Here is a 16,856-nt window from a genome sequence, read left to right on the forward strand (position 1 = left end):
CGGACGTCTGCAAGTATACGAGAAACTCTCAGGGCTTAACCGAATTTACGGAAAGTCGCGGTTTACGGCAGGGCCGTTTTGCAGCTGCATCGACGCTGCACCGCACAAGTTGCACAAAGTCGCACAGAAGTTGCCAAACGCTTCTCCGGTGGCGACGAAGGACTGGGGATGATTGATTTTATGGATTTCCTGAATCGTCAATTTTGTACGGCCATTTTCTATCAGGGTGTATTAGGGCAGACCGCGGATTGTACAGGAACGATTTAACGGGTCGATCTCTTTCTCGACTTGTTTATAACGCGGAAACGAAAAGCTACGTCGACCTCCAAGAAGGAACCTCGCAATTGGTAGTCGTAACAGTAGTTACCATTGTTAATGACAGAGATTTCGCGGTCAATTGTTCCCGCAGCAGCTTTGCTGACAGAGTGTCCTGGGGCGAAGATGACTCCGAAGGCAGTCATCTTCTGGCCTGAAAATTCAAGAAGTTGGAATTGGAAAGTGCGACCAGTATTGTATCCGTCGTCCAGAATTTAGTATTCGGTGGCCATCGTGCACGTTGATCATCATTCATGACTTCATTCCTACCGAACGGACAGATTCGAACAGTCGGAGTCGCGCGGAAGGAAACGGCAGAAGAGGACGAACGGCTGCAGAGAGAAGAAAACTGGAATTAAGTGAACTGAGCGAACGGTCACCTGAGAACCACTTTTAAGGGTGAGAAGTTGATCCGAAGACTTCCGCTGACCCTAAAGGATGACGATCGACTATCAAACGAAATCATCGCATTCGGGATCTCGTGCTTACTCGGCATTCTTGGACTCCATTATACTCCTCCGTGCACTTTCCGGCGTCATACCGCAAGGTGTTTCTAAAGTACGGTGTCGAACTTTGGAAGCACACCTGGGGGTTGAGAATTGGACGAAAGTTACAGGAGTTACATAGCATATGGACGTGTAAACGGCTCGATCGAGGAAGGTCGAAGGAAGGGTCGAGTCGACTCTGGGTTCGCTAGCTCGGACTCGAGAATTCGAGAAATAAAGGAGGAGGAAGGAAAGAACACTCGACCGGCTTAGATAGTCATTATTTTTACGATATGTGTTCGAAGTTCCCGATCACACATCTTCATGACTTCACACCCTCCCCGCTGTGACCCCTCTGTCTCGCCCCAGCTCTCTCTCCCCTGCTCTATTTTCGCTACTGCTTTCCCACTCCCTATAAAACACGATAGTCCCAATAAACAAATGAAAGAATTCAGCGGAGGCCCCGAAGGGCTTCCTTCTTGAAACCGTTTCACCTAGTATCTGGGCGAGGGAATTTGGGCGCTCAATCCGGCAATATAGCTACCTCCGGCAGGAGGTATTAAGGAAATTACCGCAAAGTGTCTCGAACGTTGGACATTCGAAATTCTTAGCGCTCGGCGGGCCCGTGGAAACGTGAGAAATCATTTGTTTATTTAAATTAACGCCCGAGTAAAGACGTTTCATTTGAGAATTGCTCCCGGCGGCGCAGGGGGTTCCCCCACTATGCTCCTGATCAGTATTCGCTGACTCCCCAATCTACTGCCTGTAGAAGAGCGTTTAGTTCGCGACTGTCCGCTTCGCGGCGCTGCGAAGCGGTGTTCGACCGGAGCCGCACCCTGACTCGTCTGCTGAAAGTAAAAACAGTGAGTCCTTCCCTTTTGTTCTTTTTTTTTTTTTTCAATTAATTCATTCAACCGAGAAACGGAAGACGTCAGGAGAATGAACGCCTTCTCGGTCCTTTTCTTTTTTTACCACCTCCTCAGTAGCGCTCGGCAGCAGCTCTGCATCCCGCTAAGCCCCACCTCACGGCCCCCCGAAGCGGCGCTCGGTCCGAATTAACACTCGACAGATGGATGGATACAAGGCTCTCATTTACCGAAAACCATTGAAAAGTCGATACTGGGCTCCACCGAGATAGATCCACGGAGTAACGAGCTCCATGCATGAGATCAGTCCGATTTTTATGGGGCCGCTCGGTGGGGCCGCGGGACGAGCGCAGGGTCCTTCGCCGCTGCTCACGAGCAAATTCGATCCTGATTCTACCGTTTCGATCTTAGTTTCGCAAATGCGGTCTTGCACTTTTTGGAGACCAAGACCAAGTCTGAAACTAAGATCGACACCGAAACCAAGACCGACTTTGCTCGGTAATATTGGCCACCCCCCACTCTGCGGCTCGTCGCGCCTGCGCAGGTGAGAAGCCCTCGCTGATCGCGCATCGCTACAGGTCCATCACACCGGGATCAAAGGACGAGTTTTTTTTTCTTCACAGATTTGCCTGTTAACCGACATCCGACACTTCTCGTATCTCGAATCTCGCGTAACGCGTAAACATCATTCGGTACGAAAGCACGAGGGATACCGTTGAATGCCTGCTCGGAACTTAACCTCAAAATCGAAACGTTCGGTTTTCGGTTCTCCGTTTCGGCAGAGCTTGACCTCGCACAAGGCCGGTACCTGTCTGGGTCGATGATTTACTCTCTGATTCTCGGGACCGGGACATTTGAATCTGTAACGACTCGCATCCGGTGACAACTCGTAATCAGGACTTCCGGTTAAGGTTTGTCGAATGCACCGGGCCGAATAATTCGCGAATCGCGATCGACCAACGAGGAGTGAGCCGAGAAGGAAAGAAACTTACACACAAACATCCGCCTGATCGTTCATCGGATACGCCCTACCCCCTCCTCCCGGCAACCTCATCGATCAATCGATCAATCGATCGCCGCCCCAGACACGAGACGAACTTTACTGGTCCATTGCGATAATTTAATAATGGAATTGTTTTATTCTGTTCCGGCGACGTATTAGATGGCCCGACAATTGTGCACGTCAACATCTTTCTACGCTCAATCAGCAAAATAGATGATTATAAAATGGTGAGTGTCAACAATCATCATCAAGGCCTTACATTCTATATATATATAAATATTTATATATATACATAATGCCACATACGTATATCTATGAATAATGACACCTGTATATGATGCGCTAAATTTGCACTTCTCTGTACTGTTCATGTACCGCGCTATCAGTGGATGTGTGCTATCAGCTGAACATTGACTATTTGATGTCGTCACTGTCATGTATCTGTCAGCATATTACTATATATTGATTGGTTGTTCTGTTGACTGATTGATTGACTGTATTTATATACCTCGTGTGTCTTGTCGGCCTTCCTGTACTTTATTCGTGTAGACATGAATAGGTATGCACACACCCTTTCTTCTGAACACCTAGTCGAACCGAGTGACGAATATATATTTATATATACACACATATATATCTATATATACGGTTTGATGCTTGCTTGTCGAGTCCGAGGATTTATACAGTGACGGCCATTCATGATAACACGCTACTAATCACCACCGGAAGGACCCGCGCCTAAATTCTATCCTTTCTTCCCGATCCCTCCAACCCCTGCGTCGTCGACTGCATCTTTCGGTTTGCATTCATCTCCAGATTCCCTCTCTGAAGATCTCCCAGATTCGTCCTTCGCGATTCTGATCCTTCGCCGTCCTTCGTCATGGCTGCCGATAACTAACGACCGCTGAATCGACCCCTTTCCGCGAGAGTTTACCGACATTGCAGTTTCGCGCTCATCTTCCAAGTCGGTGCAGGGAATCGCCTGAAACTTCGTCGGCCAAGTATCTGGACCGGAAGGATCAGTCGTCGGTCGAGGAAATTGCGTTTGAGCGATCGACGCTCAAGGCCAAAAGCGGTCAAGGTGGGCGGCGCGACTTGCCACGTGACAGGTGGTGATGAGCGAAATCGGCAATGTCGTTAAGTCCGTGGAGCAAGTGTCGCCTGCGGATGCAAGTGAAGTGACTCACCCGCAGTTGGAAGTGCGAACCGATGTGGAACCATAATAGGTCTAACAAGAAAGGGTTGGAGGGTATCGAAGACGTAAAGGGAAGGATAAAGTGGCGGCCATCTTTCTTTGCTAGGATTCCAAATTGTTGGAACATGATTTATGCTTCAGGGTGTTCTCCATAAAATTCAAACCATTTTATTCAATTAATTTCGAAGGAGTTTCAAACGTACCGTTCCCAGATCCATGGGGACTATCCAACTGGACCGAGAAAAAAAAATCCATGGAACAAAAGAAACATTTGAATGAGTGGTACCAAGGAAATATTAAAAAAATTCAAAGAATAATTGTTTGACTCGAACTCCAATAAATGGTCACAATTTCCGTAGCAGCCAATTTATTCGGGTTTATTTGAGTTAAATAATTGTTCTTTTAATTAACAGAGTTCTTCGGTTCGATGAAATTTTTTTCACTTTTTCTCTCCCTTTACAAGACCTGACGTTGACCATGGCGAGACATCGCACCCTCTGCGGAGGAGTCACGTGTTCACCACCATCGCTTGGCTACTGTGTGGCGATCCATGGGTGTACACACCCCGTAAAGTGCATGATCCATATACGATGGTCCAGCTCTCGACCGACCTCCATCGAAACTGGCCAACTGCATCCACTCTTGCAGACCATGTCCCACTGTCTCGTCTCTCCCCGTCGCCATCTGTCATCTACTTTGTCCCCTCGAGGCTTTTCCAGCTGTCCCGAACTGCCATCTCCACCGATTAGTCGTCATCCCTAGTTGTACCCTGCGCCACTTGATCTGTCAGTCTGTACGCTCGCTTCTGACTGCCGTTTACCCAGCTAGCACGCATTCATACGAACCTCCTGATCATGTAGCAGACTACGACTTCTACGCACCTTAGGCTCGCTGCGTGGAGGAAATATCGGGAAACTACTCCGAGCTCTGCGAAAATTCGGGGGAAGAAAGTTCCACGATGGAACCTTCGCTTTGAACACAAAGGGGTCTAGACATCGTTTGCGACGTTCACAGTGAACGAATTAGATGACGATTCGAGGCAATGGCCAGGACGTCGAGAAAAGTCGCTTATGGGGAACGATTGGAATCATTTCTGGTTCCATGGGGATGGTTTGGACCCACCAGTTGTGTCGAAAAAAGGGGTTGCGTGCGAAAGTGCAACGGGTTGCGAGAGGGTTGTGCACCGATAAGATCCTCTTGACTGTAACGTTAGGGGCCAATCCTGAGTTCCTGGATGGGAAACCTTGCGATGATCAGGGCGACGAGTGAGGAAAATGGCAGAGGAGCCTGAATTTATATTACTCCATTTTTATGGGATGATTTCAAAAATTAGAAACAGAGTCTCGATGGCTGCCCGCTCGGATGGATTGACCATTTTGATACAAGATGGCCAAAGAGCGTGATAGGGCTGCCGTTGACGACTGGTCGCGAGTCTACCCTAGTCCCCTCTTTTTGGTTCCAATTCGTTTAGGCGTGACCAACGAATACGGTCAGGTCGTTATCGTTTGCGCGACACGCGTTGTCGAAAGGTAAGTTTAAAATGTCTGAGCGAGGTGTTTCAGACACGTAAATTTTAGTCAGCTCGTCGAGTGAGTGCAGCTAGAATCATATCTCGCACCCCCATGATCATCCTCTTTCACGAAAGACATTTCCATCTCAAACGGACAAAGATATGGTCGAAGATCCTCTTCGGTTCTTGAGACGGCAGGAGTCTGATCGCGACAAATCCTCTCTCAAAGATCTCTGGTTCTGGAGGCGCTTTTTTAGTCAAAGCCTTTATCGATGACGAGTGCGTCCCTCTACTGCTTGTGAACATAAAACGCGTACAAAGGGGCACAAGGGGGTGCAATCGAAATCTACCCATGAGACACGTTGACTGGTCGTGTCTGACGGTCGTTTCCAATCAGCTGCGCCATGACTTCGAAGGCGTTTTGGATGGAAACCCAGTAAGAAAAGTGCATCTCGCATGCTACGAGAAGAGGATACCATGGTCCCACCGAGACAAGGGGAGGAGCCTTTGGGTCGACCGAGTGACCATTAATTGAGCAGAAATTCATAAAAGGGAGAGGAGGTGAAATATCTAGAAGTCTGCAGCGACGAGCCGTCAACCAGCGACCGATGATTAAGGCCAAACTGATAGTCGTATCATCGAGATAGGCCTTCGGTCGAAATATCAATTTCCGCCATGACCGTTCGTTACTTCCACCGGATCGGTTCCGTCCAATCGGAGAACTGTCCGCCCACGGAAAGCCGTTTTAAACCGGACTCCATTCCGGAAATCGAAACGGAACTGGGACTTGGAGGAGCTCGAGATGCACCTCTTGCCCCGTTTTCTGGGCCGTTTTACCGTGTACCGAAATACGGAAGGAGCCGGATGCATGTACGGCCATACATGGTGCGGGGTAAGTAAGGAGCATGGGCATGGCCTGTAGGAACAGTTCTCCTAGATAGACCATGGGCGATCCCACTCAATTCCACGAGACTCCGTCGTATCTCGACGTGACAATCGATAATGTCTCATTTCTCGTTAACCCGAGTCCAACATTGACCCATCGAGCGATGGCTAACCGTTCCTGGCCATCCGCTGTTACGTTCTCTCCAGTGAAAAATCGCCGGAGTGGAACTTGACGCAGGAGATGGTAGAAGAACCTGGCTTGTTCCACTTGCAAGTGCATCCTCGAGACGCAAAGTAAGACGGGGTCGCCAATTCTTGTGAAACCAAGTCCGAGCAAGAACGCATGCCTCCATTAGCACCGTCTCTCCCGGGACTCGGTTAAGTAGGGAGTTTCGTCCTAGAAATATGCCGTGGATCTAGACGTGCGCATCCTCTGCACAAGCCATCCACCTGCGTTGCACCGGCGTGATGCACTTCTCCCCCGACATTCCATACAAGTAAAGCACGGAATAAATTTCTCGGTTTGATTAAATCGCTCCCCAGGACATCAGGAGCTGCCACCGGTCTACAAAAATTCTCCCTAAATTTTCGGTAACTTCAAGCGAGACATGGTGGACGTCCCTCTCCTTCTTACACCGTCCCATAGCACGTATTATCCCCTGTCCTATTAACGATGACATTAAAATCGGGATAATAAAAATGACAAACATAGGTACGCGCGTCCTCTGCACAAACCATGCACCTGTGTTGCACCGATGCGATGCTTCTCTCATCGATGCTTCCAATAATTAAATCACGTGATAAATAAATGGTTCAATTAATTCGCTCGGTAATTCTCAATACCAGGAGCTACCGATCGATCCGTAAGAACATTTTTTTTACGTTTTCAGTAATTTTGGGCTTGACCGTGATGGATGTTCATCTTTTTGCACCATCCCATGATATGCATCCCCTTTCTTGCCGATGGCGGAATTAAAATCGGAATAAAAATGAACCAGGAAAACACGTGTCCTTTGCACAAACCATGCATCCGCAATTTACTGGCCTCGATGCAACCCTCGTTCGTATGCACTTTCTATATTGTTATTTCCGACATTAGGACACAGCCAAGTGTGCCGGTTCCTCTCTGCGCATGCACCATCGTTGATGCGCCCCGAAGGCCCCGAGCGACGTCAGAAAGGACTCGGAACTCATCGTTCGTCCCTCTTTCTTGGCCACGGTTCCATTGTCTCGTGCCCCACTAGCAACATGGGAGTACCGAGCCACCCAACACCCTGTTTACTCGAACACAAAGATCGCCGTAAAGATAGTTAGGCCTCGTAAATGTGAAGATCGTACCGGGGAATGGCCGTGTCGAAAAAGCCTTGCCGACCTCGAGAGGGACTCGTTGACTGTTGATCGATGTTAAACAATATTGTAGTTTTGTCCGTCCCGCAGTACAACCTGTGCCATGGATATACCGATAACGACCGAGGGAGTATTATACATTATATGCACCCTTAGCCACCCTTGTCGGCCCTGTATTTTGTGCCACTGTTATCTGCCTATGTCTCGACGTGCATGCGATGGCCCTGTTTCGCGTGAAACAAAACGTACAAGTACAACAGTATTGATAGAAAAATACGTATATACGCGGGTATATATCTTATAAAAGCAAAGGGACGAGAAAAAAAAAAGAGGGTGCTGCAGGTTTGAACCCTCACCGGAAGGAACGTTGCAAGTTCTGTGTGCTTCTGTGCGATCTTGGTATACGCCCAGCTATAGAAACGGAAAATATCGAAGAAGTCCAGATCGAAGGGGAAACGCGTCGATAGATTCGCGGTTTGTCGTTTTCAAATAGTTTGGGTCGATCTTTAATCAATCTCCCGATAATCGAAAATCGCGTCGAGCGCGGCGACGCTTCACAAAGTAGCTGCGAATGCACGCTTGGGTACACGCCTTTCGACGCTCGCTTTAGTTCAGATTCTTTTCCGCAGTTGTTATTATTTTCTGACACGCAAGAGTAACCGAGTAGCGAGTTACCGTACGGCAAAACCTCTCGCTGGTGGAGCCACTTGGAATGTCTTTATTTCCGGATGATAGGATGATAGTGCCTCTTGCACTGAACGCGAAGCCACCAGGTCAGGAATATCGGCGCTAATTACCGATCGTTTGCTTGCAGGAATATTCGGTGCAGCTCACTTTCCGGGAACAATGGTTGGACGAGAGGCTCAGATTCGATGATTCTAAAGGTTCGACCCTCTATTATCGATCAAAGCGTTGCTGGATAATCCTTTAGACAAAGGCTTTCCGATGCCCGGCGTCGATATCGGATCGTAACCCGCGATGTAACCCGACGTACTATCGGATTTTATGTGGATTACAGGTCGACTGAAGTATTTAACCCTTACGGAATCCAATCGGGTTTGGATGCCCGATCTGTTCTTCTCCAACGAGAAGGAAGGCCACTTTCACAACATCATCATGCCTAACATGTACATCCGAATTTTCCCAAACGGTTCGGTATTGTACAGCATCCGGTGAGTACCTAGAGTACCCTCAATCCTGAATCGGATTAATTACATCACTACGTCCTATACCTTTTTAACTAAAAAATGGATGTTCGCGGGATTTCTTCACGTAACTCATTGTTGCAGGATATCGCTGACATTGTCATGCCCGATGAATCTGAAACTGTATCCTCTCGACCGACAAATCTGTTCCTTACGTATGGCCAGCTGTAAGTAAAAAGTACATGAAAGAAAATGGTGCGGGGAAAACGCTTTCGATTATAATGGGCGACGCGAAATGACGAATGATACCGTGGTGTCGTTTGCAGATGGATGGACGACCGATGATTTGGTGTTTCTGTGGAAGGAGGGAGACCCTGTCCAGGTTGTGAAGAACTTACACCTACCCAGGTTCACGTTGGAAAAGTTTTTCACGGACTACTGCAACAGCAAAACGAATACAGGTGAAGAAACGATTTGTCGCCCAGGGGAGGTGCTTTCAATACAAAGCTGACATAATTAAATTTCCTCGACAGGTGAATACAGCTGCCTGAAGGTGGACCTCTTCTTCAAGAGAGAGTTCAGCTACTACCTTATCCAGATCTACATTCCATGCTGCATGCTCGTCATTGTCTCGTGGGTGTCATTTTGGCTCGACCAGAGTGCCGTCCCAGCTCGCGTATCCCTGGGTATGAACCTCCCTGTACATAATCTTCGCACCCATAGGAAATTAAAGGACTGGGATTAAAAAGATCTCCCATAAAGGCATTTGTCGTCATTTTTTTCCATTTCTTTTGCATGATTGGGTAAAATTCACCGCCTGTTTTTTGAATTCCCGAGAACCAATTCGCGTCGCGTTTTAACTTTCTTTTTTTCGAATCTTCTTCCAGGCGTGACGACTCTTCTTACAATGGCCACGCAGACTTCCGGAATAAACGCCTCGCTGCCTCCGGTCTCCTACACGAAAGCCATCGACGTATGGACGGGCGTCTGCCTGACCTTCGTTTTCGGAGCACTCCTGGAATTTGCATTAGTTAATTACGCCTCGAGAAGTGACATGCACCGGGAGAACATGAAGAAGAAGTACCGCGAGATCGAGCACACAGCCGCCGTCGACCCCACCTCCGAGTTGCTGGAACCGGACGGATCCACGAACTTCGCCATGGTGAGAACTCGAAAATAACGACTAGAACCCAGTTCTCGATCCCTTGCATGATATCGAAGGCAGATTGGCCGAGCATAATCCGTAGAAGCTTGAATAACTCGAGTAACGTCACTTCACAGCTGCATCGGAAGTCGTTCGAAAATGTCTTGCGGTAGATTCTGCCTGAATTTTCCTCTGACGTTAGTTTAGCTAGAGAACTTTTCCTAGAACCCTGAAGTACCGACTAGAAGATCGCGTATCCTGGTTCTCGCACCGACCCCCACCGGGGAGATTCGAAAACCAAAAGGCCTTTCATAACATACAAGGGGTGGCTGCTCGATCGAGATTCGCATTCTTACAAAGACGATGAGAAACCACGGCTGCCCTCTAAAAGAGGCAACGACCGTTGCCGAAGTACGAAAATCCAAGTTTTCCGGGAAAGGTGGCAACAGACAATCGCTGGAAATCTCATCGTTTGTCAAAAATTGAGGCGTTCTCCAGCGTCAAGGTTTTCCAAGATGGCCGCCCTCCGCGGTGAGGTCTCCAACTATTGCACCCGGTCTTTTCCCGAAAACGAGTTGGATTTTCTGAGGGGGCAGCACGGCTGGGGGATCTAGAGGAACCTGCGGATCGGCGAAGTTTAACGTCCAGTTTCCTCTTCCACGGTCCAAGGAACTTGCCTCCTTGTGCCATCGCTGGGTGCACCAGCAATGGCGCAAGTTGGCCCGTAAGGCTGAAATTTCTGATAATTATTCACTTTTCAAAAATCTATCCTAACAGTTCCATTTCCGGCTTGATGGGTATAATTAATATCCATGGCACGTACTTTCGAAACCTTTTATAAAAATGAAAGAGACAACGATATCAAAGATATATTTGTAAACAAAGAAAGCGGCTTACGGATCATTTTGTCCTGTGTACTTTGAAAGAGGGCGCGTTTGAAACGCCGATAAGAACACTGGGCGAGAAGTTTGGCCGAAGGCCGATCTCTGTAGATCCCCCGGCAAGTTTTCCGTCGTCTTGAGCTGGAGAAATTCGCTATGTTGCCTAATAGTACAAATGGCTGTTTCAGAAACCTCTGGTCCGCCACCCGGACGACGCGCTGACGATGGACAAGATGCGGCAGTGCGAGCTGCACATGCAGCCGGCCAAGAAGAACTGTTGCAGATCATGGCTGTCGAAGTTCCCGACGAGGTCCAAGCGCATCGACGTCATCTCCCGGATAACCTTCCCGCTGGTGTTCGCCCTGTTCAACCTGGCGTACTGGTCGACGTACTTGTTCAGAGAGGAGGCCGAGGGCGAGTAGACCCAGGGGTCGCTGGGTCGAGAAAACCTGTCTCCCGTCCGTAATCATCATCCACGGGAGCCGTGTCATCGCGCGTCGTTATCACCGACTTATCAGCCAACGAGGTACCACCGTCATCCGCATCGTCGCCACCACCGACATCGGCAACCGGGACCTCCCACGCGAGCCCGCCACCTCTCGAGCCGAGGAGTCCGGGTGCACCGATCGCCTGGGATTTTCTAAAAGACGGAAACGTCCGGGAAATTGACCCTCTCGCCTTCTCTGTCCGGCCCAAGCCTAGTCCGTGAGCGCCGAGCGACGCGTCGCCGGACTTGTGCGCAGTTAGGAAAAAAAGCAGAACAAAGGAAAACACGATGACCTAACCTAGATTTCCGTTCTAGTTGTGTCCAGGGCCAAGTCCTACCCCCCTACAGCAGGCGGCCACCGGAACCCCTGAGCAGGAAATGGGAATAAGAATATAAACGCCATGAAACCTCCACCATCCAGTCCTCCGAATCATCTGGATGCTCCATCTTCTGGAACGCTCCAACTAGAGGATATTCGAGCAATCGGAGGTTTGGATCGTGGAGGTTCCACCGCCAATGGTTATCCATCTCCCGAAACACGAGTTCCCGGTAATCTCTCCCCATGATTCGGTAGTTAGGACTTACAGTCGGAACTTGGACCATGTCCGGTGCGCCGTGTAGAGCGCAACTCGGTCGTCCGCCATCTTGGATTTGGATGTTCCTTCCCCTGCCCCTTACTTCGGTGCCGCCACATCCGAGGTCCGTGACATGGCGTCGAGTTTCCACGAAACGGGAACACGGAAGAATTAGACGGTATCGGGAGTGAATGCAGACGATGAGAACTGTAACCAGGGGAGGTAGGGACCCTGGAATCAAGGAACAGCCATGGGAGGGTCGTTAAGGGCGAACCGAGTCGGACGCAAAGTGCGACGTAGTTCCGTCGCGTTTCTTAGAACTTCCGACGTTCGCCTACCGTAAAGGCCATTACAGATCGTGCAATGTTCGGGATTCACGAATTGCGAGTCGCGGTGCGCCTTGTACAAGTATTATCAGGACGGAATAGTGCCAGATGGTCGCCATCTTGGCGGAAGACTCGATGTCCTCGAAAGGGTCTTTACCGCTCCGGAAGAAAACCCACAAAAAATTACGCATACGGTGGTTGGGTGATTAGTCATCAAGCATTCATGGGACAGATTGAACGCAATCGGTTAAATGTGAACCATGCATCGGGAACCAGGAAAATTAACATAATGTGCATAATGCGCAATGCCGGCTCGTCGTATCGACGAATTTGTACAAAATGGCGCATCGCGAGTCGCGAAGCACATACATATACAAAGTCCGTGGCGGGCTTAAGAGGTCGCATTCTCTAGCGAGGGATTATCTTCTTGGAAATCTCGATAGGAAAAGCGCCGTACTCCCGGTCCCTGGCTGAAGCTCGGGTTTCGCAAACTTCCCCGAAGTTGGCTGCAGCTCTTGGCCGGAAGGTATGGCGATACTCTAAGTGCTATACAAATTTGATACCCAACTAGACCTGACGACAGCACTCCCACCCCGAGGACGCGTTAAGGCCAAAGGACACAGGCCTAAGGGGACGCTCAACGTTCCGGGACCGTCGACGGCCAGATAACGATAGTAGATATAACCCTTCGTAATCACGACCGCGTTAACGATATCGTGGACCCCTTGGTTTCGGAATCGGTCGGTCCAGCCGAGGATAACGCTACGATGTATCGCTTTAGAAGTCAAATTGATTCCACCTAGCTGCAGTCTGGTGTCTGGTCCATGATAAAAAATGAGTGGAGAGGATTCATCCCGACCGCACACCATATCATGGGGATATCATGACCCTGCCAACGAAAACAAGAACATTATTAGCGGGATACCGGATACATGAGAAATGTCTAAAATGTGGTGAATGTTTTAAAATTGCAAACGTCATACCGCCTACGTCGGATCACTCTTATCTGTTCTCTGAGGCAATCGAGTTTTCATATTTATGGGAATTATGGTCGAGATGTGGAATTTATCATTGCGGCTTTTCTCTCTTTCTGCCGCCTCGAGACGTTATTTCCCGGACCTAGAGGCTTACGAAACTAAGGGGTTCTTATAAATATACATTTATATACATAAATATATTGTACATGTTGAAGAGTAAAATTATATTGCGTTATCGACACCATTACCGTAACTTCTTCAAAAGTGTAACGTAACCACGAGGTTAATGGGAGCATCGTTTGAACAACCGGATGTTGTTTACGTTAATCGTAAGCCGAGTGGGATTACTTTCTTCAACTTAATTTAATCGAGGAGAAGTGTCACGTTATTCAATTAGTTTCGGCGAGCTCTTTTTGCGTGTAATCCGAAAGTTGTGTTGGAGAGGGTGAGCATCGCGTCTTGCTGGAGAGATATCGTCTAGGATAATTCGAACGGTGTCGTAAGGTACTCGTTAAGGCACAGTCGTCCTTGCAGCAACTCTTGTATACATGGTTACGATACAGTTAATATATAAGCATTACCTCGGAGAACAATGTCCAAACCTTCCGGGAGTTAGGCCACGACCGAACGACTCCATCGGGAAGTTCCGCTATCCAAAACTTGCACAAGTTTATCCGACTTAAACGAGTCTCGTTAATTTTCAAAGTCACTCGACGGCTTCCAAACCTGGGGAGAAATTGGGACGCAGGTAAAACCTCACCTGGTGAGGTGTGGGTTCCAATTTGACATCAGGTGTCGCCATTTGCCGCATCCGAGTATCGTTCGCAATGGACTAAGTGCGCATTAAGTGCAGGATTCACCGGAAGTGCCGAAATTTCCAACGACTCCAATGGAATCCATCATTGGAAATTTCTGCACAATCGGTAAGAATAAGTTCTGCACTAGCTAAGCATTAAATCGATCGCGAACTACGCTTTAAAGGCCGACTGACGTTATCACTGTAATTCAGAGTCAATCAGGAAATGTTGCACACTTAACGGCTTAAACGTAACAAAGAGCAATACTTGAGTCATGGGAACCAAACGAGGGTTGCCAATTTTAGTGGTTAAATCGTAATTGCCATTCAGTCAATACAGGACGGTCTGCGGTTAATCGATCGAAGATCGGGCCTTTTGAAAGCCAATCGTCGATTGTTCTCCGCTGACCTGAAATAGACCTACTGTTATCAGGTGGACAGCAACTGAACGCACCCTCCCCCTGTACATCGTCTTAGAAACGGTTAATAACGGGAACAGAGGGTCGTAGGCGGACAGAAAATGTAACCCGAGTATTTAGGTTGGAATAGATGTTCTGGTAACGCGAAACTCTACCGTGAACCTAGACGACCCGACAGCGATTTCCGTTCCGCCCTTAAGGGTGTCCGAAACCGTGTCCTCGTCAAATGGGCGCACCAAAACTGCAGTTTTCCGCCATTTTCTAAAGTTACTTAGAAAAATCAGAAAAGGTCACAAACTCCAACCTGACGTCGGAACATTGAACTATTAGTGAAAAAACCAGGATAAATTAGGTGTAACTTGATGAAGTCAAATATCGCGCGCAGCGAAATTCTGACTTAAGGGGCTATACCACTGTGAACGTCGAAAAAATCACACATTTTTGACATTTTTTTGTCTCAAAAAGTACTGCATATAATGGTACAAACTTCTTTTTTCTTTCCATGAAAGGTCTAATGTAGGGGAATACATGACAATTTTTCTTTTTCTTAAAAGATACATATTTATTTACTGATTATTACAAACGTAGAATAATAACAAAAATTGTTTGCACCGGGCGCAGGTGACTTTTCAAAAACGGGTGAACCGATCGTGTTTAAATTTTAGCACTATATTCGGCAAACACACAGTTATCGCCCGTACCTCGTGGTAAAATTACAATTTTAACACATACTTTTGCCTCAAAAATGTTTAACTTTTTCGGCGTTCACTATGGTATGGCCCCTTAAGGGAGACGGACCCAAGACCAAAATACGAAACATTTCATAAACAATTCGAGAAAACTGCGATCTTGGTGCGCTTAGCTGGCAGAAATTCGGTCTCAAACCCCTCCAAAGGGACCTCCCCGAAGTGTAATATACGTTTTCTCTTTTTTTCCACCCGTTACCTCCAGTGCACTGTATTAACGCGAACGCGCGAACTGCACTCGCGATTTCCTGCACTGTGTAATGTGACGATTTTCACTTTCGACATCCGAATTTAGAGAAATAGCGAAGTATAGGGTACAGAGCGCGTTTAATGCGGTGCATGTTTAAATAATAATGAGGAGTCGACATCTCGCAGCGACGGTTACCTGCACGATTTCTTGTAATTAACACTCTCACGACACGCGTAGTATACGCACTAGTTGCATGTAGACCTCGTTACTCCATACAAGTAACGCTCCTATGCTGATGGTAGAGCAAGGAGGGAAAATTGGACGGAAAGATGGGCTCTGTTCTTTTTAAATAGTTAACCGGCAGTATAGGAGCGTTACCAGGTTACACCGTTCATTAAGGGTCCATCTTGGGCGTTGTTCTTTCACGGAGGGTCTCGTAAGTGACAGAACAACCGATGCATTACTCCGAGTGCATTACACCGTACGGTACGGGTGGACACCAACTGTGTATATACTAGTTGTAGTGGATCATGCGTTTCGACGACATGTGAGTATCGTATATCCAACGTATGTCGTATTTATTACTAAAGAGCAGAAAGAAGAAAATTCAGTAAGACGGGGATAAACAAAAAAAAAAAAGAATCAAAGAAGGGAATCGAAGAAAATGAACGCATCGGGTCCGGTAGAAATAAGCGCACACGCACGACTGCGTGCAACGTACGCCGAAGAAAGGATCAAAACGAAAAAAAAAAGAGAGAAAATTGTTTGATACACGAAGTGTTCTAGGCCACTTCTCGGCTGTTCTCGGAACTGCATCCATCGACGTTTTTTCATAATTTGTTTACGTTGTAGTAACGACGACACGAACGGAAGATTAAAACAAGTTTGAAGAAGTAACGCCTGCGCATTGTGTGTCCCCCTTATTCAGAGTCCTGTAACAGAGAATTACGAGTTTGTCGCTTAAATGTATTTGGCTTGAAACTCTACCGAGTTTCTTGAAATAGAGATTAACTGGGAGATTGCTCACGGACAGAGACCCGATTTTCGAGTCTATTCGATTAACTTTCGCATGTGAAATAGGCAGTTTCGTATATGACTTTGAAATGTTGACCAATGACGCGACTTTGCAACAGTGCAACATTTTTTCTTTTATTTTAATGCGAAAAAATCCATATGAAGTCGAGAATAGGAGCTCAGGGTCGCGTGAACGTGGACCAGTGCTGCCCTCGGCGGAGAATGCGGGAATCAGGTGCATTCGTCGATGGTGGTGCCACCTGACGGCTGCTATCTGCAGACGGAGATGCCATCTGACAGTGCCCCATGGCAGCTTACGGCGCATACAGAGGTAGATATGTATGTATGTATGTACACTCCCCCACTGATTTGTGCCGGTCAGAGATCATCTCTGATACAAGGTTTTTGAACACCAGAATCTTTCAGATACGTGTCTAAAGAAGATATTGAATTCTTGCTTCGTTGAACAACGCCCTGGAAGCTGTAGGGTGGGAGATATGGAAGATGAAAACACGGTTGAAGAAATAGAATTTTTATTCGCATTCCCGAT

At 47.8% G+C, this 16,856-nt stretch overlaps 1 protein-coding gene across 7 annotated transcripts in view; it reads left to right on the forward strand.

The window, feature by feature from the left end:
• Nucleotides 1–16,058, forward strand: part of LOC105699763 (glutamate-gated chloride channel) — a 28,371-nt gene extending 12,313 nt beyond the window's left edge. For 2 of the 7 annotated variants that reach the window (XM_012425044.2, XM_012425043.2), the window contains exons 5-11: nt 8,421–8,490; nt 8,625–8,778; nt 8,896–8,978; nt 9,078–9,212; nt 9,285–9,437; nt 9,639–9,913; nt 10,965–11,198. In XM_012425044.2, the coding sequence (XP_012280467.1) occupies nt 8,421–8,490; nt 8,625–8,778; nt 8,896–8,978; nt 9,078–9,212; nt 9,285–9,437; nt 9,639–9,913; nt 10,965–11,198 (1,104 nt within the window). Of the gene's footprint in view, nt 1–2,828; nt 2,897–8,420; nt 8,491–8,624; nt 8,779–8,895; nt 8,979–9,077; nt 9,213–9,284; nt 9,438–9,638; nt 9,914–10,946 lie in introns of all 7 variants that reach the window. The other 5 variants (XM_012425042.2, XM_012425045.2, XM_023433874.1 and 2 more) reach the window with 5 other exon arrangements.
• The last annotated feature ends 798 nt before the right edge of the window (nt 16,059–16,856 follow it).

Source organism: Orussus abietinus, unplaced genomic scaffold, assembly GCF_000612105.2.
Source record: "Orussus abietinus isolate OABI.00-Male unplaced genomic scaffold, Oabi_2.0 scaffold19, whole genome shotgun sequence".
Classification (NCBI taxonomy): Eukaryota; Metazoa; Arthropoda; class Insecta; order Hymenoptera; family Orussidae; genus Orussus; species Orussus abietinus.